The sequence below is a fragment of the Tauraco erythrolophus genome, chromosome 17 (genome assembly GCF_009769465.1).
Source record: "Tauraco erythrolophus isolate bTauEry1 chromosome 17, bTauEry1.pri, whole genome shotgun sequence".
Lineage (NCBI taxonomy): Eukaryota > Metazoa > Chordata > Aves > Musophagiformes > Musophagidae > Tauraco > Tauraco erythrolophus.
Genome location: NC_141481.1, coordinates 12,539,277 through 12,557,103, shown reverse-complemented (window position 1 = coordinate 12,557,103; position 17,827 = coordinate 12,539,277). Strand labels below are relative to the sequence as shown.

General features: G+C 55.1%; 2 protein-coding genes across 2 annotated transcripts; one reads left to right on the top strand and one right to left on the bottom strand.

Annotated features, from left to right (window-relative positions):
• Positions 1-7,570: 7,570 nt before the first annotated feature.
• LOC104370199 (chemerin-like receptor 1) lies at positions 7,571-8,656 on the bottom strand. The gene has a single exon (XM_009980838.2). The coding sequence runs from the start codon at positions 8,654-8,656 to the stop codon at positions 7,571-7,573; it is 1,086 nt and encodes a 361-aa protein (XP_009979140.1).
• Positions 8,657-11,918: 3,262 nt separating this feature from the next.
• On the top strand, positions 11,919-16,081 carry SHMT1 (serine hydroxymethyltransferase 1). The gene is made up of 11 exons (XM_086621920.1): positions 11,919-12,049; positions 12,611-12,756; positions 13,057-13,172; positions 13,262-13,422; positions 13,543-13,624; positions 13,873-14,085; positions 14,347-14,463; positions 14,827-14,949; positions 15,056-15,172; positions 15,330-15,440; positions 15,912-16,081. Exons 1-11 carry the CDS (start codon positions 11,948-11,950, stop codon positions 16,079-16,081), a joined length of 1,458 nt encoding a protein of 485 aa, XP_086478046.1. The 5' UTR covers positions 11,919-11,947.
• The last annotated feature ends 1,746 nt before the right edge of the window (positions 16,082-17,827 follow it).

Genomic DNA, 17,827 nt, shown 5'->3' with positions numbered 1-17,827 from the left:
AAGCTTGTCTGGAAAGTAAATAGATAAGAAAAACCCACAACAAACAATTAGCAGGTTCATTTCTGTTACGCTGTCGAGCGTACACGATTTGTCTGGAGTCCCCTATCAGGGCCCTCCCTGCGGCATACACAGGTTAAACTGGATGAGGATGCACTTGACATCTGCAGCAAGATGCCAATTTAGTCACTCTTTAAGGCCCAACTTCATCACAGGACAGCACCCGTGACTAAAGTTGTGTCTTTCCACTGCTTTGACAAAGGTACAGTCATCCTGCACAGACTCAGGAGCGTAAAGCTCTTGCCAGAGCCCCCCCTCTAAGTAAATATAAATAAGCACCATGTTTTCCCACTAACTGGTTAGTGAGAAGCTGTTTTAAATTACACTTTTCAGTATGCCCAAGACCAGCATTTTATGGATCAGAATTTCAGCATTTAGCATAAAGGTGCAAATCAGGTGCTTTCTGCTGTGGCTTTTCTCACAAAAAGCAATTAAACTTAATTATTCGTGGGCTGCAGGGTGCATCGGAGCAAGGCCTTGAGCACCCCAGCAGGTATTTCTGTCTGTGCCAGCTTTACTATGAAAGAGGAAGAAATGCCACAGCTGCCAGGACTGCTCACCAAACACACCTGCAAAAGGACAACATTTAGATTCATGTTTTGAAGCTGCAGTTTCTGCCATTACAAGCTGTATTTTCCATTTTAAATATTCACAGGCCAGTGTTTCCCTGTATTTCACAACATTTGGTAATTGCTTCTAGCTCTCACACAAAGCAAAGACATCTGTTTGAAATATGTAAGCAGAGAGGCCATAAGCGTGTTTGTACCCTCACAGAGATGCAGCAATGATCCTTTAGCTTTCCTAGAGTCTTTTCTGAATGACAATTAAATGTAGGAGAATAGACTCCTAGTGCCTCACCACCCTCAACTGTTCTCAATCTGTATTTTCCTGCTTACAGGCTGGTGCTTCCACAGTTGATTCAGGGTCATTGACCCTAGTAGGTTCTTGTTCTTTTGTTTCGAGGCTTTTAGGACAAAGAAGAGGGAGGTTTTGAGCTTTTTGTTAGCCTCTTTGCGCAGAGCAGCAGAGATTGTTCATCGCAGGATTTCACTAAGGGCTGGTATGGCAGAGCAGTTTAAGGCAGAACAGCTAGAAACAACATGTGGTGAAGCACTGACCCGTAATGCAATTAGCAGCCTTCCTCAGAAGCATTTTTCAATACCCTAGGGCACCCAGAATTTGCTGACTAGATGATTTGTGCTGCCCCAGACTCCCTGACATTGCTTAAGCAAACCACAGAACCAGGAACTGTCTTCTGATTCTTTTTATAAGGCCACTGCCTTTGGGTTTTTTTGAGCAAATCAATTTCTTTCCCACCTCTGTTTTCCTGGTCAGAGGAACGTGAGTTTAAGTCTCAGCTCCCAAGGAAGAGGGATTTGTTAATTTTACAATATGCTGTCCAAATGTTAAAAGTTTAATAAATAGTTGCTCCAAAACGAGCACTGGGATTTTATTTCCTTTACAATGATTCAATTAGCAGTCATCTAAGGAATTCTGAAAAACTGCTGAGTGTGAATATACTGGCTCACAGAGATTTGTTGTTCTTAATCCAGATGCAGCCCTGGCAAGCAGAGATGTGCAAAAACCCACACACTTAGCCCAGCCAAGGTGAAGGGCACTGCTCATCCAGTGCTTAGCTGGACGACAGCCTGCATCCATCACCTGAGAGAAGACAAATGCTACTGTCATCCAGTCTCCTGAGCTCCATCCATCACTGCTCAGCCAGGTTGGCTTTTTGTTTGCTTGTCGTTGTTTTTGGGTTTTTTTAAAAGGTGGATAGTAAAACTCACCTACCAAACCACCTGACAGCGAGAGTTATCAGAAATGGTACACCAAAGAAACCATTTGATTTGATCCTAACAGATCCCTGTGAATAGCTACCTGGTCCTATCAGGTATCCTGAAAGCATCCTCTACCCTACACAGTTCCTCTGAGCCTGCTGAGAGGTTCTGCAGTGCACAGGCACCTTTGCACTGAGCATAGCCTCAAGGCCACCACCTCCCTTCAGCTTTACTACCTTTGGAGAGACTGTGTCCGATTTCCAGAAAGCGCTGGCTTGGATAGTACCCAGCTAGAGAAGCAGAACTCAAAGCAGCTATAAATGCATTTCTCGATCAAGGGAGGGAGGAATAATTTTACAATTTCTTGGGAGTGATCTGGAAAATAGCGTTCTCCACATCTGGGAAAAAAAGTGCCTTAAAAAGGCCCTGGAGCAGAGAACACGTCTTATCTATGCAGAAGGCTGTGTAAGTGGATAGCACTCTCTCATTGTTTTATCAATTATTACTGCCTAGCCGTGGCTTGTCCGTCTGCAGGAAATAGGCACCGACTCATTTTCTTTCAGCCCTGTTCCTCCTGAGTCATGAGGCTTTGACTGAAAGACTCACCAAGTTCAGTTTGTTTTCCTGTCTCAAGCCACACTCTCAGTTCTGGGTCAGTCTGCCATGACTAACAGATCTGCCACGTCAGCTTCAGCAGGGGCACAGGGTTATCTCCAACAAGCCTTCAAACAAAGAAACGAGAGGCTTGTTGGAAAACCCAGCATTTAACAGGTCACTGCGCAGATGAACGTCTCGAGCTGGATGAGAGGGTGAGGGTTTGAACAAACATGCCCTGAGACAAGAACTGGCAGTAGCGCCTTTTGCTTTGCTCGCAGGTTCTCTTTGCTTTGCCGTGTTTGCGTGCAGTTCTGTCCTGCAAAGTCTGCATAACATCCAGTGAACATCCGTCACCGTCTGTTTACAGATGTGGTTTGCCCTTTGATTTCCCCTTAGACAAAAGCAGTGGAAGAGGATGGTGAAGTCATTTCATTTTAGGAAATTCGAACAGCTACGCAGTGCCAAGCACCCTGTTCCTCTCCGTCCTACCTACCAGGTCCTAGCCTGACCTGCCATTTACTGCACTAAGCTACAGCTTCACTACAAACAGAGAGAGCGAGCAAGCAAGCATCGTGTCCCGTACCGGCATTTAGTGAACACACAGGAAGGGCTTGAGCCACTCTAGTGCAGGCTTGCAAATTAAAGCAGAATTCAGTACAGGAGAAAAGATCTGTGCTTTGCATACACTGCTGCACAGAGAGAGACTAGGGAGTGCAAAGAAAGATGTGGTACCAACCCTGCCCTGTTCAATTAAGCAGAAGCTGGGAGAGGTGCCGGGAAGGAGCAAAGAGCACCCTGTTCCCTTCCCAATTTGGTACCAATCAGAACCGACTCCACATCAGCAATAGTAGGTTAACTCCCATGCTTGGTGAGACCCTCACCCAGCTGCTACACCAAGAAAGGCTGAGGAGACCCGAGTAAGGCTTGGCCTGCACCACTTATTAACACTATTATCAATATCTCTCCTTCACAGAGAAGCTTTTTACCAATACTCTAACTTGCCATATTATTTCCTGCCTGATTTCAGCAAGCTCTGGAAGAGGTTCTGCTGTCAGACCTCCGTGTGCTGTCTTCTGCTTGACCTTGTCTAACAAGTCAATTCCCCAAGCTCAAGAGTGGGACACTTAAAAATTTTACTCACCAGGGAAGTTTCACCAGAGGAAAGGCATGGGGACTGCTAGGTCTCACAGAGGCTTTTATTGTCTCATTAAGTTCTCCTTGATGAGAACTTCCTCACCTGCTTCAGTCTCCCTCCCATTCATTTGCACTCACCATCATGCTGCTGGTACTTTGAAGGCTGTCTCAGCTCCCACTCCTTCCTCCCTCTTCCCTCTTAACTATTCTGAGCCCAGTTTCTAATTCCATGCTCTCATCCAGGTCCCAAGGAGAAAATACCTTCTCTTGAGCTACTGCTTGCCATGTCCACCTTGGCTGGTTTTCTCCCTGATATCTCTGCAGCTTCTCCCAGCTCCAGAGTCACCTGCTGTACTCTCTCCTCCAAAGAAAGGCAGCCACAGCTCTTCTTCAGATCCCTGACTCACGTGCTTGCTAATACGGCACAGAACTGCCAGGCATAGCGATAATCCACTGCTGTCATGACCTACTGCGTGCTGCAATTGGCTCCAGGCTTTAACTCCTCGAGATTCTTGATACATCTTTGCCTAAGATCTTATCTTCGTTACAGAAGCAGCTGCGTCACAAGACTCGGTTACACTTTGGTTGTCCCTCAGCATGATTAAAACACCACAGTTATTTTCTGTTGTACTAAAGATGTGAGAACATCTGACCATCCTGCTAGACTCCAGTCTGACCAAAACTGTAACACTGATTCAGTGCCACGTTGGCCTGTGATTGAATCAGGACAGGACACGAGACCAGGCTGTAATGGGATCCTGCCAATTCTCTTTTCAGCTTACAGAGGTCTGTCATCCCCCAAACTGGCCTCATGACCTAATTCTTCCCATCTACACCAGCTAGTGAAGTACCACTGTCACTCGCCACCTTCCTTGGAGGGCAGCTCTGGACCACAGCTCCAGCCAGTGCAGTTTCTGCACTCAGAAGACAGAGTCTGTGACAAAATCTCTAACCAAAAATCACCTGCCAAGTCTTCCTGAGCTCTTCACCAAGATGTTTTGGTGATTCTGTATTTACCTTGCCCAACACCAAAGTATTAATGACCTCATCAGACTGCTCACCCTGGTCTGCTAATTTCTACCAAACGCTCTGACTATCAAAACTTGCTTATTCTCTCAGCTCAGGCTCCCTCACGCACAGCCTGGACCCCGCATGCCCCAGTGGCTCTGCCCATCCCAGCCAGCCGTTTGTACGAGCAGGGCTGTCGGCTCAGCCCCTCCACGGGGCCAATGAGAACCTCATGCCAGCGGGGCAGCAGGTTCACCACCTTTCCCAAGGATGGCAAATAGTGGAAGGGGGTTCAGACTGTTCCAACCATCGATGGCATCTGAAAGAGCCTTGAGAGCAAAGCTGCGTCAGAGGGGGGAACAGCTGCCAAAAGAGTCATTCAACCTTTTTGGATTGTTTGCATGCCTTTGGAAACCATTTTCCCTTTTTTTTTTTTTTTCATTCACGCTTTGCTAGATACGCACATGACAAACACAAGTATCAGAGAGAAGGAACAGCCTGCCTCCTGGGCATGAGGGACTATCCCAATTATCACTGTCATAACGAGATAGTCTGAACGTGAGGGAACTCGATACCATGGGAGATTTCTCTTGGAACCTGTCCTTTGACACCCTAACCCCACAGTGATGTCAGCACGGTTTCTGATTGCACAAAGGGTAAGGACCAAACCCGAGATGACAGACCTGTCTCTATCTCAAACGTGTCCTGTAACGCAGCAATGGCCATCACCATCACCATCAATAAAACATTCACTTCCCACTTTTTTCTCCCGACAGTATTTTGGCAAGTGTTCTCAGGAACGGCTGTCTGAAAGCTTTCTCAGTCCCCTCCCCATCATGCAGGGAGATGTTAAGCTTTCAAAGACACGCCATTTTGCTGGGGTGTAAATAACGTGCTGCTTGGAGTGGAAGCAAGTTCGGGGGGGGGATATTGCAAGAGAGAGAGAGAGAGCAGCTTGATCTGGAGTCGGGAGTCAGAGGGAGTTAGTGATGAAACAGAGCTGCTGCGTGAAAGGCATACTGGGTTTGTCTGGGATGCCAGGGAGGAGATGGTGCTCTGTAGGTTAGTTACCTGCTGGTATTCCAGTGGAAATTCCTTAGATCACCCAGACACTCTGCTTCATTTAAATCATGTTGTCCCATGGAAATCTGTACCCACCCTGGATGTCTGAATGACCCACAAAATCGCTTTCTTACCACAAACCAGGTCAATATTTCAAGTCCTGACATTCAAGGGAGGGGAGAGGCAGGACAGGAGTCCAAGGTCTGGGTTCAGCACTTTCAGAGACTCCTGTCACAAGGAAAATTAATTACGTGGGCTCTGCAAACAGATAAGGAAAAGCAGAAAGAGCAAACACTCGTCTGCACAGCCTTGACACTGCGATCAATGCTGTGGTTACCACCGGGAGCAAGCAAATAGCCCCGGAGTTGCGTGCTGCACAGCCAACATCGCCCTTTTATCTGGATGGCAGGCAGCAATTTGTGGCAAAGGGTAAATCTCTCTGTTCACTCATGCTTGGCACACGGACGGTATTGTTCCATTCCCTGTGCTCAGCAGTTTATGCATGAATTTAAGGGTAAGTACGGGCATGCCTGTAGGATCACAACCTTCATTTAATGTTGCATGGCCCAGCAGACCCATAATTACTCCCTGACATGTTCAAGTGACAGCTCTCCCTCGCTCATGTCATCCACACAGAATAGTCAGGTACATGTAAATCCGTGAGTTCAGGCTGGGAGTCCAAGATTTTCCAGCCATCCAAGCAGGGAGGCTCCATGGCAGCTTTCTGGCAGGATGAACGGGACCAACGGTAGCTCAGGTTTGACAGGCAGATTGGGCAGGCCGGGAGAGGGAAGTGGGACACAGTCACCTGCTCGTTCAGCTGTCTAGGATGGGTGCGAGTGACAGCACCTCAACGCTGCCGATCCCTTGACCAACATTTTCTGCTATGACAATTAAAGCAGTTTAGAGCCTGCAAACAACCCCCCACCATCTTCATCCTGAGCAGTCTGCAAAAGTGAAACTTGACCAGACCCAGCTCAGCTGCACTTGTTCTTCTTTTTTCTCCCAAACACTGGTTTTCAAATGTACCAAAAAGTCTGAAACCCACCAATACGCCAGAACTGTGGGCTGGCAATCAGAGCCACATCGAGTGCCCCACGCGAGTCCTCACACCCAGGTCGAGTCCTGTCTGCCTCAGGTATGACAGTGACTGCTCATGCAGCACTTTCCAAATTCTGGGTATTTAATCTTTTTATCTAGCTGTTGTGTTACGGAAGATGAGCTTGCCCAGTCAGGTTGGATCAGCACAGGCAACACAACAGGCTGGGTGCATTTCATGTGAGTTTAATGGGTTTCATATTCTTTCACCAACAGCATGAAACGTCCGATCTCCGCTATGAAGGGCCAGCAACACGTCGAACACACAGGCAGACAAGCTTTGCTCCGAGATAGTCCTGCCGTACCCCAAACCTGAGTAACTGGAGCACAACCAGTAATTCATCCTGCTGCACATCTGGGGAGAGAGAAGGGAGCTCTGCCAGCAGAGTCACAAACTTGGCAAGTTTGATAAAGAGTGGCCTTTATACAGTTAAAAACTGGAAGCTGTAACAGATCAGCAGCGCTGACGCAACCAGTTCTGACAACTGGCAGCCACCACCCACGCTGAGGTTGCCCTTTTGGCACGGCCAGCCAGGGAGACATGGTGTGATGGACCAAAGGGGATGAAAAAGGTACAGAGAAAACAAGGCAGCCCAGGAAACGGCACGAGGAGTAAAATGCTGCTACTTCAACCCACCCTGCTGCAGCTCCAGAGAGTCATGGCATGTCATAGCAGGTTTGAGATACCTCCACAACATCAACCCGCGCTTCGTTGGCACGCACAGCCCTTTGCAGCCCCCAGTCCTGCGATCATCGCTCTGAAATGGGAGAAATGGCAGAGAAGGGAACTGCCCCCTCCAACGGTGCCGGCAATTCGGCACCCCGGCTCCCGCTCAGACCCTCGGGACCTCCGCTTCCGAAGCAGACCTGGACTTTCGCCTGCTGGTCAGGCTGCCCAGGACCGACTCCTCACTGAAGGCCCCTTCGAAGGCTGACAGGATGGACTGGCGAAACTTCTCCTTGAAATCTGGCCCCACAAATACGTACAGGATGGGGTTGATGCAGCTGTTGAAGAAAGCAAGGCTGGAAACCAAGGGGATCCCTATGTAAAGGGCCATTTTCATCTCATGACTGGAAGAGTTTTTGGATATTTCCAGCAAGGAGAAGACATGATAGGGGAAATAACAGAGGAAAAACGAGACTGTGACCGCAATGATAATTCTGTACGGCTTCGCCGAGTTGGCTAACTGCCGCCTTTTCATCTTGACAGCAACGATGCTGTAGCAGATGAGGATCACCGTGAAAGGGATGAGGAACCCGCACAGGAATCGTGTTAGGATCATGGCTTTATGCCGCATCCTCCACAGCCTCCGCGTTGCCTCGGACGTGTAGTCATCGGACAGCGCAAAATTATTGTAGCAGCTAGTGATGTTCCTGGAACCGACGGCAGTGTCCCGAAAGATGAGGTACGGGGAGCTGAGGAGGAGAGCCAGGACCCACGTCACCAGTGCGATCCTGGCTGCCAGCTCCGGGCTCCTGCGGTTGTGAGACCAGACGGGAAAGGCCACGGAAACGCAGCGGTCCATGCTGATGACCGTCAGGAGGAAGACGCTGGCGAACATGTTGAGGAACGCCATGGTGCTGTTCAGCTTGCACAGGAGCTTCCCAAACGGCCAGTGGAAGCCCAGGGCGGTGTAGGCGATGCTGAGGGGCAGGAAAAAGGTGAAGATGAAGTCAGCAATGGCCAGGTTGAGGAACCAGATGGAGTTCACCGTCTTCTTCATCTTGAAGCCTGCAATCCAGATGACAAGGCCGTTCCCTGTCACCCCCAGCAGACAGGCAATGCTGTACACCACCATGGAGAGGACGTGCATGCTCTTCTGGAGGCCGGAGTAGTAGTCATGGGCAGTGATGTTCTCAGCCTGCACGTCAGGGGAACCGGCAGAGAAGGGTGAAGGGGAAGAAGAGACACTCTCCATCGCCAGCCAGCTAGAGTCCTGAAACCAACAGCACACACTGCTATTATCTGCAAGCTCCTCCGGCTCAGGGGAGGTGACAATCATTGGTGGTAGTTCTATGCAAAACATACACCAAGCCAGATTGTGTAACTTAATATAAAATTAATATAATGTCCTTCTCTACAGCATCTGCCTGTGACAGAAGCCACAACCAGAGAAACCGACTCGAGTTTTGCTGTTGGTGTTGGCGCTGTTAGAAAAACACCTCCATGAGTGGCCTACAGTGGCAATCCGACCTGGGCCAGCAGCAGAACCACGGAAAACCAACACAAGAAGGACATGGAGCTGCTGGAGAGAGTCCAGAGGAGGCCATGGAGATGATCCAAGGGCTGGAGGACCTCTGCTATGGAGACAGGCTGAGAGAGTTGGGGCTGTTCAGCCTGGAGAAGAGAAGGCTGTTCCAGCACCTCCCAGTACCTAAAGGGCCTACAGGAAAGCTGGAGAGAGGCTTTTTCCAAGGGCATGTAGTGACAGGACACGGGGCAATGGCTTTAAACTGAAAGAGGGGAGATTTAGATTGGATACAAGGAAGAAATTTTTCACTCTGAGAGTGGTGAGGCACTGGAACAGGTTGCCCAGAGAAGTTGTAGATGCCCCATCCCTGGAAGTGTTCAAGGCCAGGTTGGATGGGGCTTTGGGCAACCTGGTGTAGTGGAGGGTGTCCCTGCCCATGGCAGGGGGGTTGGAACTGGATGATCTTTGAAGTCCCTTCCAACCCAAACCAGTCTGTGATTCTATGATAAACCCAAATCCCTCAGCTGCGACGGGTCCTCTTCGGATGAGCCATGACAAACTAAGCCAGCAAAAACCATCCAGACGGACGAAGACAGAGTTAAAACACTTCCTTCACCAAGCACCTTCCAGGGAGGTGCGCTCTGGTGGCAGGATGGCACCCGAGGTGTGTTGTGGTGTAACTGCCAGCCCTTTGCCCACAGACCACCCTCCCGGCGAGCCCACGGTTCTCCTTGCCCCACAGGTGTCCCGGCAGGACTCACCATTGCCCGTGCCGCGCTCCTTCGCTGCTCTGCCCGCAGTGGATGCCCTCACCTCCTGGCTGAGTGCCCTTCAAGCCGCTGCTCCTCTCCGGAGGGTGACTCGCACTGCTTCGTCCCATTTTCCTATGGCTTGGGATCACGAGGGATTTAGTAGGGTCCCTTATTCCCTAATCTTGTTCCTCGATTTGTGGTGCATCGATTTAACCCCTGAAGCCCCGGCGGTCGCGTGCTCTCTCCAGCCAGTTGGCCAAGCCCATCCGCTAACTGGGATTCGGAGCAGGAAGAAAACACAGCCCCACTCCTGCCTGCATGACTCATCCCCCCGAGACAGCTTCCTCTGGAGCACCCGGGCACCCCGCCGGGCACTGGGGCTGTCCCACCACGGAGGGTGCAATGGAACAGGCTCTGCTCCCCACGGCAGCGGTGCCACGTTGTGCTGATGGGCCACGGCTTGAGACATGGTAGCAGCCAGCAGCCCGCCCGGGGGCCGCAGGGGTGGCTGGAAGCGCTCCCGGCCTGGTGCGGGGTGGCGGGGGGCTCCCGTGGGAGACGAGGGGGACCCCCGGGACCGCGGGGTGCTGGGAACACTCCAGGGCTGGGGGAGAGGCCCCTGGGGCGCACGGCAAGCGAGGCCGGGGCTGCGGGGTGACGGCAGAGGGGTGACGGCAGAGAAGGGGTGACGACAGAGAAGTGACGACTGAGGAGGGGGCGACGACAGAGGGGTGACGGCAGAGGGGTGACGGCAGAGAAGCGGTGACGACAGAGAAGTGACGACAGAGGAGGGGGTGACGACAGAGGCGTGACGGCAGCACGGCTCCCGCCCCCCGCCCCGGCCAAGGTCACCCGCGCCGCGGCCCCCACGTCCCTCCAACGCCGCCAGCCCCGCCTCGGCACGGGCCAATAGGACGCGGGGAGGTGGAGCAGCGCGGCGCGGATTGGCCCAGACACTTCCGAAGCGTGTTCCCCGCTTCGGGCCCAGCGGGGCGGAGCGAGGCGCTGATTGGCCGAGGCGCGGAGGGGCGTGCCGGAGCGGTCTATGCTAGGCACGCGGGCTCCCGCGCGGCGGCGGAGCGGGATCGGGCTGCGGGGCAGAGCCGTGCGGGAGCGGGGCACCGCACCGCACCCCGCTGCGAGGTGAGAGCCGGGCAGGCAGCGCTGCTCCCCACCACCGGTGTCGGGGCAGGGGGAGCGCCCCAGCGGGAGGCTCTCAGGGATGCGGGAAGTGATGGAGCCGGGATGCGGGAGGTGCGGACCCAGGTGGGGATGGCGCCCGAGAGCTGCGGTTTGTCCCTGCAGCAGGTGAACTGCCGGGGCCGGACTGGTGTCCCGCCACGAGGGTGGAAATGGGGGTCGCATCCCAGCGCAGGGCCCTGGGCTTGGGCAGGAGGGCGGCCGAGCGTCCCTGCCCAGTGGGAGCAGCCAGTCTGCGCCGAAAGGACTTCGGCTCCTTGGCTGCAAACTCAGCGCCATTGCTTAATAACCTGCTCACGGCTGTCCACTGGCCTTGCAGGGCGAATGGGTAAAAAGGTGCCTTGTTTTCAGCCAAGGCTGAAGCTGGGCTGTCACGCCTGCCTGGGCGTTTGTGCTCTGCATTCTAACACGAGCAGCGCCTTCCTCTCCGGGCCCAGCTCCACAAGCTGTGCGTGCTTCAGTTACGGCCTGAGGCCAGGCTTGGACTCACTGGGGGTTTGTCCTCATGGCTATACACAAGAGAAAGTAGCTGAGAGGTAATGTAACACAATTTAAAAACTCAGCTCTGTGTATGTATGAGCACTTCACTACCCTTGAAATTAAACAGCAGTTTTCAGAAGACACCCTTGTGTCCATGAGAGCATTTCCTAGGAGCCCTAAGACTTACAGACATATGGGAGCAAGAGGGACAGGTATTGCTTGTGTTGCTGATCTGGTTTAGTCCATGCCTGGGTTCACCACATCCTCAAGTGTCTGGCTGGGCACTGCAGAGCTGGATGGTGGGAGCCCAGACAGGGTGGTGATGGGAGAGTATCAGAAATGATCAAAGTGCTATAATTAATGAACTGGTCTTAAATCAGAAGGGGAAGCCTGACAGTTGTCTGTGTTTTTCTCACCCAATGGGTCCCAGCCCATGGCTGGTCCCTCTGTTTCTCCGGGGAAGATGTGGGATGGGAGCAGGCAGCAGGCAGAGATGCAGCGTGGAGGCACCCAGCCCCGCTGCCTTCCCTGCCCATCCCACAAACTCCCCTCTCCACTGTCAGGTGACGCTGGACACAGCAGGAGGATGGCAAACTCAACGCAGGGTGATGGGGGCCTCCCCACCGCAGAGCTCTGGGCTTCCCATAACAGCATGGTAATGGAGCCACTCGACAGCAACGACCCGGAGGTGAGAACCCTGTCCTGGCCCCTGCCCAGCAGCTGCTTCATTCCTCCCCTGGTCCCAGGCAGCCGCGGGGATGCTGACCTCCTCGAGCCAGGGATGTGGCAGGGAGATGGTCCAGGGCTGAGCTGGTAGGACCCATCCATCCTTTGTGCCCTATCTGCCGGCAGTGAGAGGGGGAGAGGGAGGGCATTCTCCAGCCATGTGCCCATAACACAGTCATAACTTCGCATCTATTGCTCGTACCCCTCTGTGTGAAGCTCTAATGCCCACACCGGAGCAGCCAGCCCACCAGGCCACGTGGCCATTGCCCTTGGCTTTGTAGCCTAAATGACACCTGAATTATCTGGCAGCTGCCTGACAGGTAGAAACCCAAAACATGGCCTGAGACCAGACACAGGAACTGGCTGCCGTCAGCTGTACTGAGAAAGGATCTCCTCTCCCTTCTCCAGCACCTATCCAGGCCCCTCTCCACACCCTGTCCCCTCCGAGGGTGCATCCCCTATGGTGGAGCATCCACGTCTCCATGCAGAGCCAGCACGGGTGAAGCTGTTTCCCCTCCCAAAGGTGCACAGCATCATCAAGAAGGAGAAGCAGCGGCAGAGGCTGGGGCTGGAGTTAATCGCATCAGAGAACTTTGCGAGCCGAGCTGTCCTGGAGGCCCTGGGATCCTGCATGAACAACAAATACTCCGAGGGCTACCCAGGACAGAGGTACAGGGCTGGGGCACAGTTCCACCCAAACTGTCACAGCGGCAGGAGAGGAACCACCCACGCTGCCAAACCTCACCTCTGGAGAGGAAGTGAGGTCCTGGTGCTGGCAGCTGAGCTCCTCCAGGGCAGGATCTGACCCTTTTGGCTTCTGTCCTTGGCCATGCATGGGACAGTCTCAACAGGGTCACATCTGCTGCAGCTGCTGTCCCAGTGGCTGCCACAAACGTGGCATCACCCCCGGTTCTCCCCAGCTCGGTCACGGGGTTTGGGTTTAACCCCTGCCCCATCCTTTACTGGCAGGTACTATGGCGGGACGGAGTTCGTGGACGAGCTGGAAAGGCTGTGCCAGAAGCGAGCCCTGCAGGCGTACCGGCTTGACCCACAGAAGTGGGGTGTCAATGTCCAGCCCTACTCAGGTAACTGGGTGCTCGGGAGAGCCAGACCAGCAGCACCAGCCTTGGCGCGTCCCGGCACCCGTAACCGCCCTGGTGTGCTCTTGCTGCAGGCTCACCCGCCAACTTCGCGGTGTACACGGCCCTGGTGGAGCCCCACGGCAGGATCATGGGGCTGGACCTGCCTGATGGCGGCCACCTCACCCACGGGTTCATGACGGAGAAGAAGAAGATCTCTGCCACCTCTGTCTTCTTCGAGTCCATGCCCTACAAGGTAAAGACGGCTGCTCCAGTGGAGCCAGTGTCAGGCTCCCAGCACCCCCACCTGCAAGATGACACTGCAGCTCTTCTTCGCCCATACCAAGGTGGCGAAACCTTCCTCTTCCTCTCCCAGGTCAACCCCAAGACTGGTTACATCGACTACGACCGTCTGGAGGAGAATGCCCGCCTCTTCCACCCCAAGCTGATCATAGCAGGTAAGGATGAAACCCTTACCAACCTCCCTGGTGACACGCCCTGGGTGCAGGTGGCTCCCTGAAGCCTGGACGGCCCGTGGGCACCCGCAGATGCTGCAGTGCCAGGAGAGGACCTCAGACATCCACACTGGCAGGAGCTTGTGTGCTGTCCCGAGTTAGGCTGTCCCCATCCCAGGGCTGGACCTGGGTCTGTTCCACGGTTCTCGAGCATCTGCTCCTGTCCTCTCCACGTGCCCATCTCCCCGCAGGTGTCAGCTGCTACTCGCGCAACCTGGACTATGCCCGCATGCGGAAGATTGCCGATGCCAACAGTGCCTACCTGATGGCTGACATGGCCCACATCAGTGGGCTGGTGGCTGCCGGCGTGGTGCCCTCCCCCTTTGACCACTGCGACGTTGTCTCCACCACCACTCACAAGACCTTGCGGGGCTGCAGGGCGGGCATGATCTTCTACCGCAAAGGTGCCTGACCTGGCCGGGGAGCTGGGAGAAACGCTCCCCCAGGCTGGAGGGGCTGCAAGTTAAAGCTTCCTTCCCGCTTGAGCTGGGAAGGAGGGAGGGCAGGAAAGCCTGGGGCCTCCTGGAAGCATCTGGGGAGCTTCGCAGAGCCACCTGTGGCCCAGATTTGAAGAGGAACAACCACCACCCTGCTCTGAGAGGCCAGCTCACGGGAGAAGGGTGGCCGTGCTGCCTCGTGAGCGACCTTGCCCTCCCCTCCTGCAGGCACCCGCAGTGTGGACCCCAAGACGGGCAAGGAGACCCTCTACAACCTGGAGAGCCTCATCAACCAGGCGGTCTTCCCCGGGCTGCAGGGAGGCCCACACAACCACGCCATCGCAGGTACGCACCCGTGCGGGGCTGGCTCTGGGATGGCAAAGGGAGCTGACAAAGATGGCCTGGCTGCAGGACATCCCCTAAATCCCAGCAGCTGTGCGGGGGGCTCCAGCTGCCCCGAGGGGTTCACAGCCTGGAGAGAACGCAGCAAGGAGCAGCCAGTTTGATCCAGTGTTGCCCAAGGAGCTACCAGGCTCGTTCCATCCTGCCTTTTGTCTCATGGCAACGTCACCAGCCTGGTTAGGGGAAAGGACTGACCACGAGTTTGCTCAGCTTCCAGGATGCCTTCTGCTCATGGTGCCACACGTCTCCACCAGCTCTACCAGTAGGAGCCCCCAGAAACTCACCCAGGTCTGCCTTCCTCCCCAGGGGTCGCCGTGGCGCTGCGGCAGGCCATGACGCCCGAGTTCAGGGCCTACCAGCAGCAGGTGGTCGCCAACTGCAAGGCACTGTCGGCGGCGCTGACGGAGCTGGGCTACGACATCGTTACAGGTGAGGATGGGGCCCGGTGGCGGGAGGGGGCTTTTTTGCCGAAGTCTCATGCGGGAGCAGCATCTCCCCTGATCCCACGTCCCCCACCAACCCCCTCTCTTTGCAGGAGGATCCGACAACCACCTGATCCTGCTGGACCTGCGCAGCAGAGGCACGGACGGCGGCCGGGCGGAGCGGGTGCTGGAGCTCTGCTCCATCGCCTGCAACAAGAACACGTGTCCCGGTGAGGGATCCCCACGAGCTCTGCCACGTCCTGCCCCACACGCTGGGGATCTCCCGTGGCCTGTGCAGAGCTTTCTGCACGGTTCTCAGCACCCAGTCCACCCCGGGCACTGGGAACCAGGCTGAGTTCGGGTCACGCGGACCTTCTTGTGGTGCAGGCGACATCAGCGCCCTGCGCCCCAGCGGGCTGCGGTTCGGCACGCCGGCTCTCACCTCCCGTGGCTTCCGGCAGGACGACTTCCACATGGTGGCTCGGTACATCCACAGAGGTGAGGCTGGCGGTGCGTGCGCAGGGTCGAGCCTCGGCTCCAGCAGCAGCCCTGGAGGGCAGCTCCTCCGGGAGGGAAGGTGCGAGCTGGGCAGCTTCCCCAGCAGCTGGCGAGGGAGCACACAGCAAGTGAGGAGTAACCATCTCACGTGCACATCTGGATGTGGGAGAGGACAGCTGGCCACAGCTGGGACTGGCCAAACCCTGCACATTTCCCAGTCTAGTTCCAGTTGTCCTTGGGGGTCCTGCACTGGTTTCCTGGGGCAACAAGTCCCTCGCAGCCCTGCTCCTTCCCTCCTGGGCATTCTGTGGAGCAGCCCTAGCCCTGCCGCAGGGTGTGCAGGGCTAAGCCCACCGCCCAGCCTGGCGGGCTGGGCTCGGAGGGGTGTGGGATGCTGCAGCTGCCCGCTACGGGCGCGGGCAAAGGTGTTGCTGCCACCAGGGCTGACTGCTGCGTCTCCCATCCCGGCAGGGATCGAGCTGACGCTGCGCGTGCAGAAGGACATGAGCCCCAAGGCCACGCTGAAGGAATTCAAGGAGAAACTGGAGGAAGAGAAATACCAGAAGGAGCTGAAGGCACTGAAGGAAGAGGTGGAGGCCTTCGCAGCAACCTTCCCACTGCCGGGACTGCCTGTCCTGTAAGGGGAGGCACCCGTGCCCACTCCCGGAGCCACGGAAGTACCCGGGATCACAGCACGCTCACACCTCCAGCCCAAGAGCAACGCCCCAGTGCCTTCTCCCAGCACCTCCCCGTTGGCTCTGGCTTCGGTGCAGCGGTGGCTCTTACTCACCTCTCCCCTTCCACGTGGGGCACAAGACCACCCTGAGCACACACACCCCCCGCGGGAAACCAGCCCCTTCCCCACTCAGAGTTACAGCTGGGATGGAGCTCCCAGTAACCCTCAGCCTCAGGGCCAGGCCTGGGCTCGATCCGGGTCTCCCTGCCCACCTTCGCCCAGACACCTGCCCACAGCAGCCAGGAGGGACGCGGGGGCCACCCTCCCACCATGACCCCCCTGCCCAGGGCCAGGCACGCAGTGCTCCGCTGCACAAGAGATTTCGCAGCCACCAAAAGCCTCCCTGGATTCTGCCTCGAGATTTCCTTCCGTGCCTCCAGGCTTTCCTTCCGTGCCTGTGCCTCCGGGATTTCCTTCCATACCTCAAGGCTTTCCTTCCATGCCTCCAGGATTTTGTTCCGTGCCTCCAGGATTTCCTTCTGTGCCTTCCAGCCTCTGGAGGCTTCGACAAGGCCCAAGCCCCCGGAGAACGGCCCTCCCAGGATCGGGATCGCTGCCCGTGCCAGCCAGTGCCTCTGGGACGTTCTCAGATCTCTGGGCACAAGGCTTGGGTCGAACCATTTTTTAATAAGCACCGTAAAATTAACCACAACGTATGACAAGAATTAGAAGCTTTAAAAAATACAACCAATTTTTTTTTTTTTTTGTATTTCAAAAATATCTGAACCCAAATAAATAATTTTTTTTTTTTTTAAAAGTACATTTCTCAGACTAGTCTTTTGGTGTTAACATCTGTTAAACTCTTGTGCAGTTAACACTTACAGCACGACACTAAGACATGCTTCTTGGGATTCTCCCGGCCACACTCGCTCTAACTACTGCCGCAAGCATTCGGCACGCACGGGCACACACACGGAACTCGACATGCAGTGGTAAGATACAGTGCTGGAAAACAAGGTGAGAATTCCTCACAGCCTCCTCGCAGCCCTCACAGCCCCATCCCGGCGGGAGGCAGTGGGACCGGGTACCCTGTGTTCCTGCCTTCCAGTTAAAACGCCTCCCGGGGCCTGGCGTGCAGTGGGTCTGTGACCCCTCCCGGTATCCAGCACATGGTGCTGCTGGGGCAGCGCGTGGAGCAGGCCCTCTCCTGCAGCCCGGGCAGCTCGCTGAACTTCCCATCACATCGTACCGCAGGAGCCTTTCCACCGCGCTGCTACAACCCCGCATCCTGCCCAGCTGTCCCAGGCACTGAGCGGGCAGCGTGGGCTGTCACCCACCACCAGACTGGGGGCTCAGGGCCCCCCACGCTCAATGAAAACCAAAGAACAGGCCTGGGGGCACAGAGCCCTTGGCTTTCACCCCTCCAGTGCCGCTCCCACCCCTTCCCAAATGGTGAATATTGCTAGAGCACAGGCGGTACTTCCCTAGTCAAGGCAAGGCAGCTTCGGAGCTGCGTAGAAGTGATTGCTACTGGATGGAAGTAAATCCGAGCACTATTCTCTGAGGGATGAAACCTGCGTAGGGTGAATATTGCCCACTCCTATGGCTGACCCTCCTCGGGCTGGGATCCGAAAGCGGTGGGCTAGTGCAGCGTAGAGCAGGAGCAGGAGCTGGCAGCCAGTGGGCTAGTGCAGCGTAGAGCAGGAGCTGG

What these genes read in the sequence shown, in the direction of transcription:
- LOC104370199 (XM_009980838.2), bottom strand. Translation starts at nt 8,656, where the DNA reads ATGGAGAGTGTCTCTTCTTCCCCTTCACCCTTCTCTGCCGGTTCCCCT.
- SHMT1 (XM_086621920.1), top strand. Translation starts at nt 11,948, where the DNA reads ATGGCAAACTCAACGCAGGGTGATGGGGGCCTCCCCACCGCAGAGCTC. An exon ending in CATGATCTTCTACCGCAAAG is followed by an intron (nt 14,086 to 14,346) that starts GTGCCTGACCTG and finishes CCCCTCCTGCAG; the next exon opens with GCACCCGCAGTGTGGACCCC. An exon ending in GGGCTACGACATCGTTACAG is followed by an intron (nt 14,950 to 15,055) that starts GTGAGGATGGGG and finishes CTCTCTTTGCAG; the next exon opens with GAGGATCCGACAACCACCTG.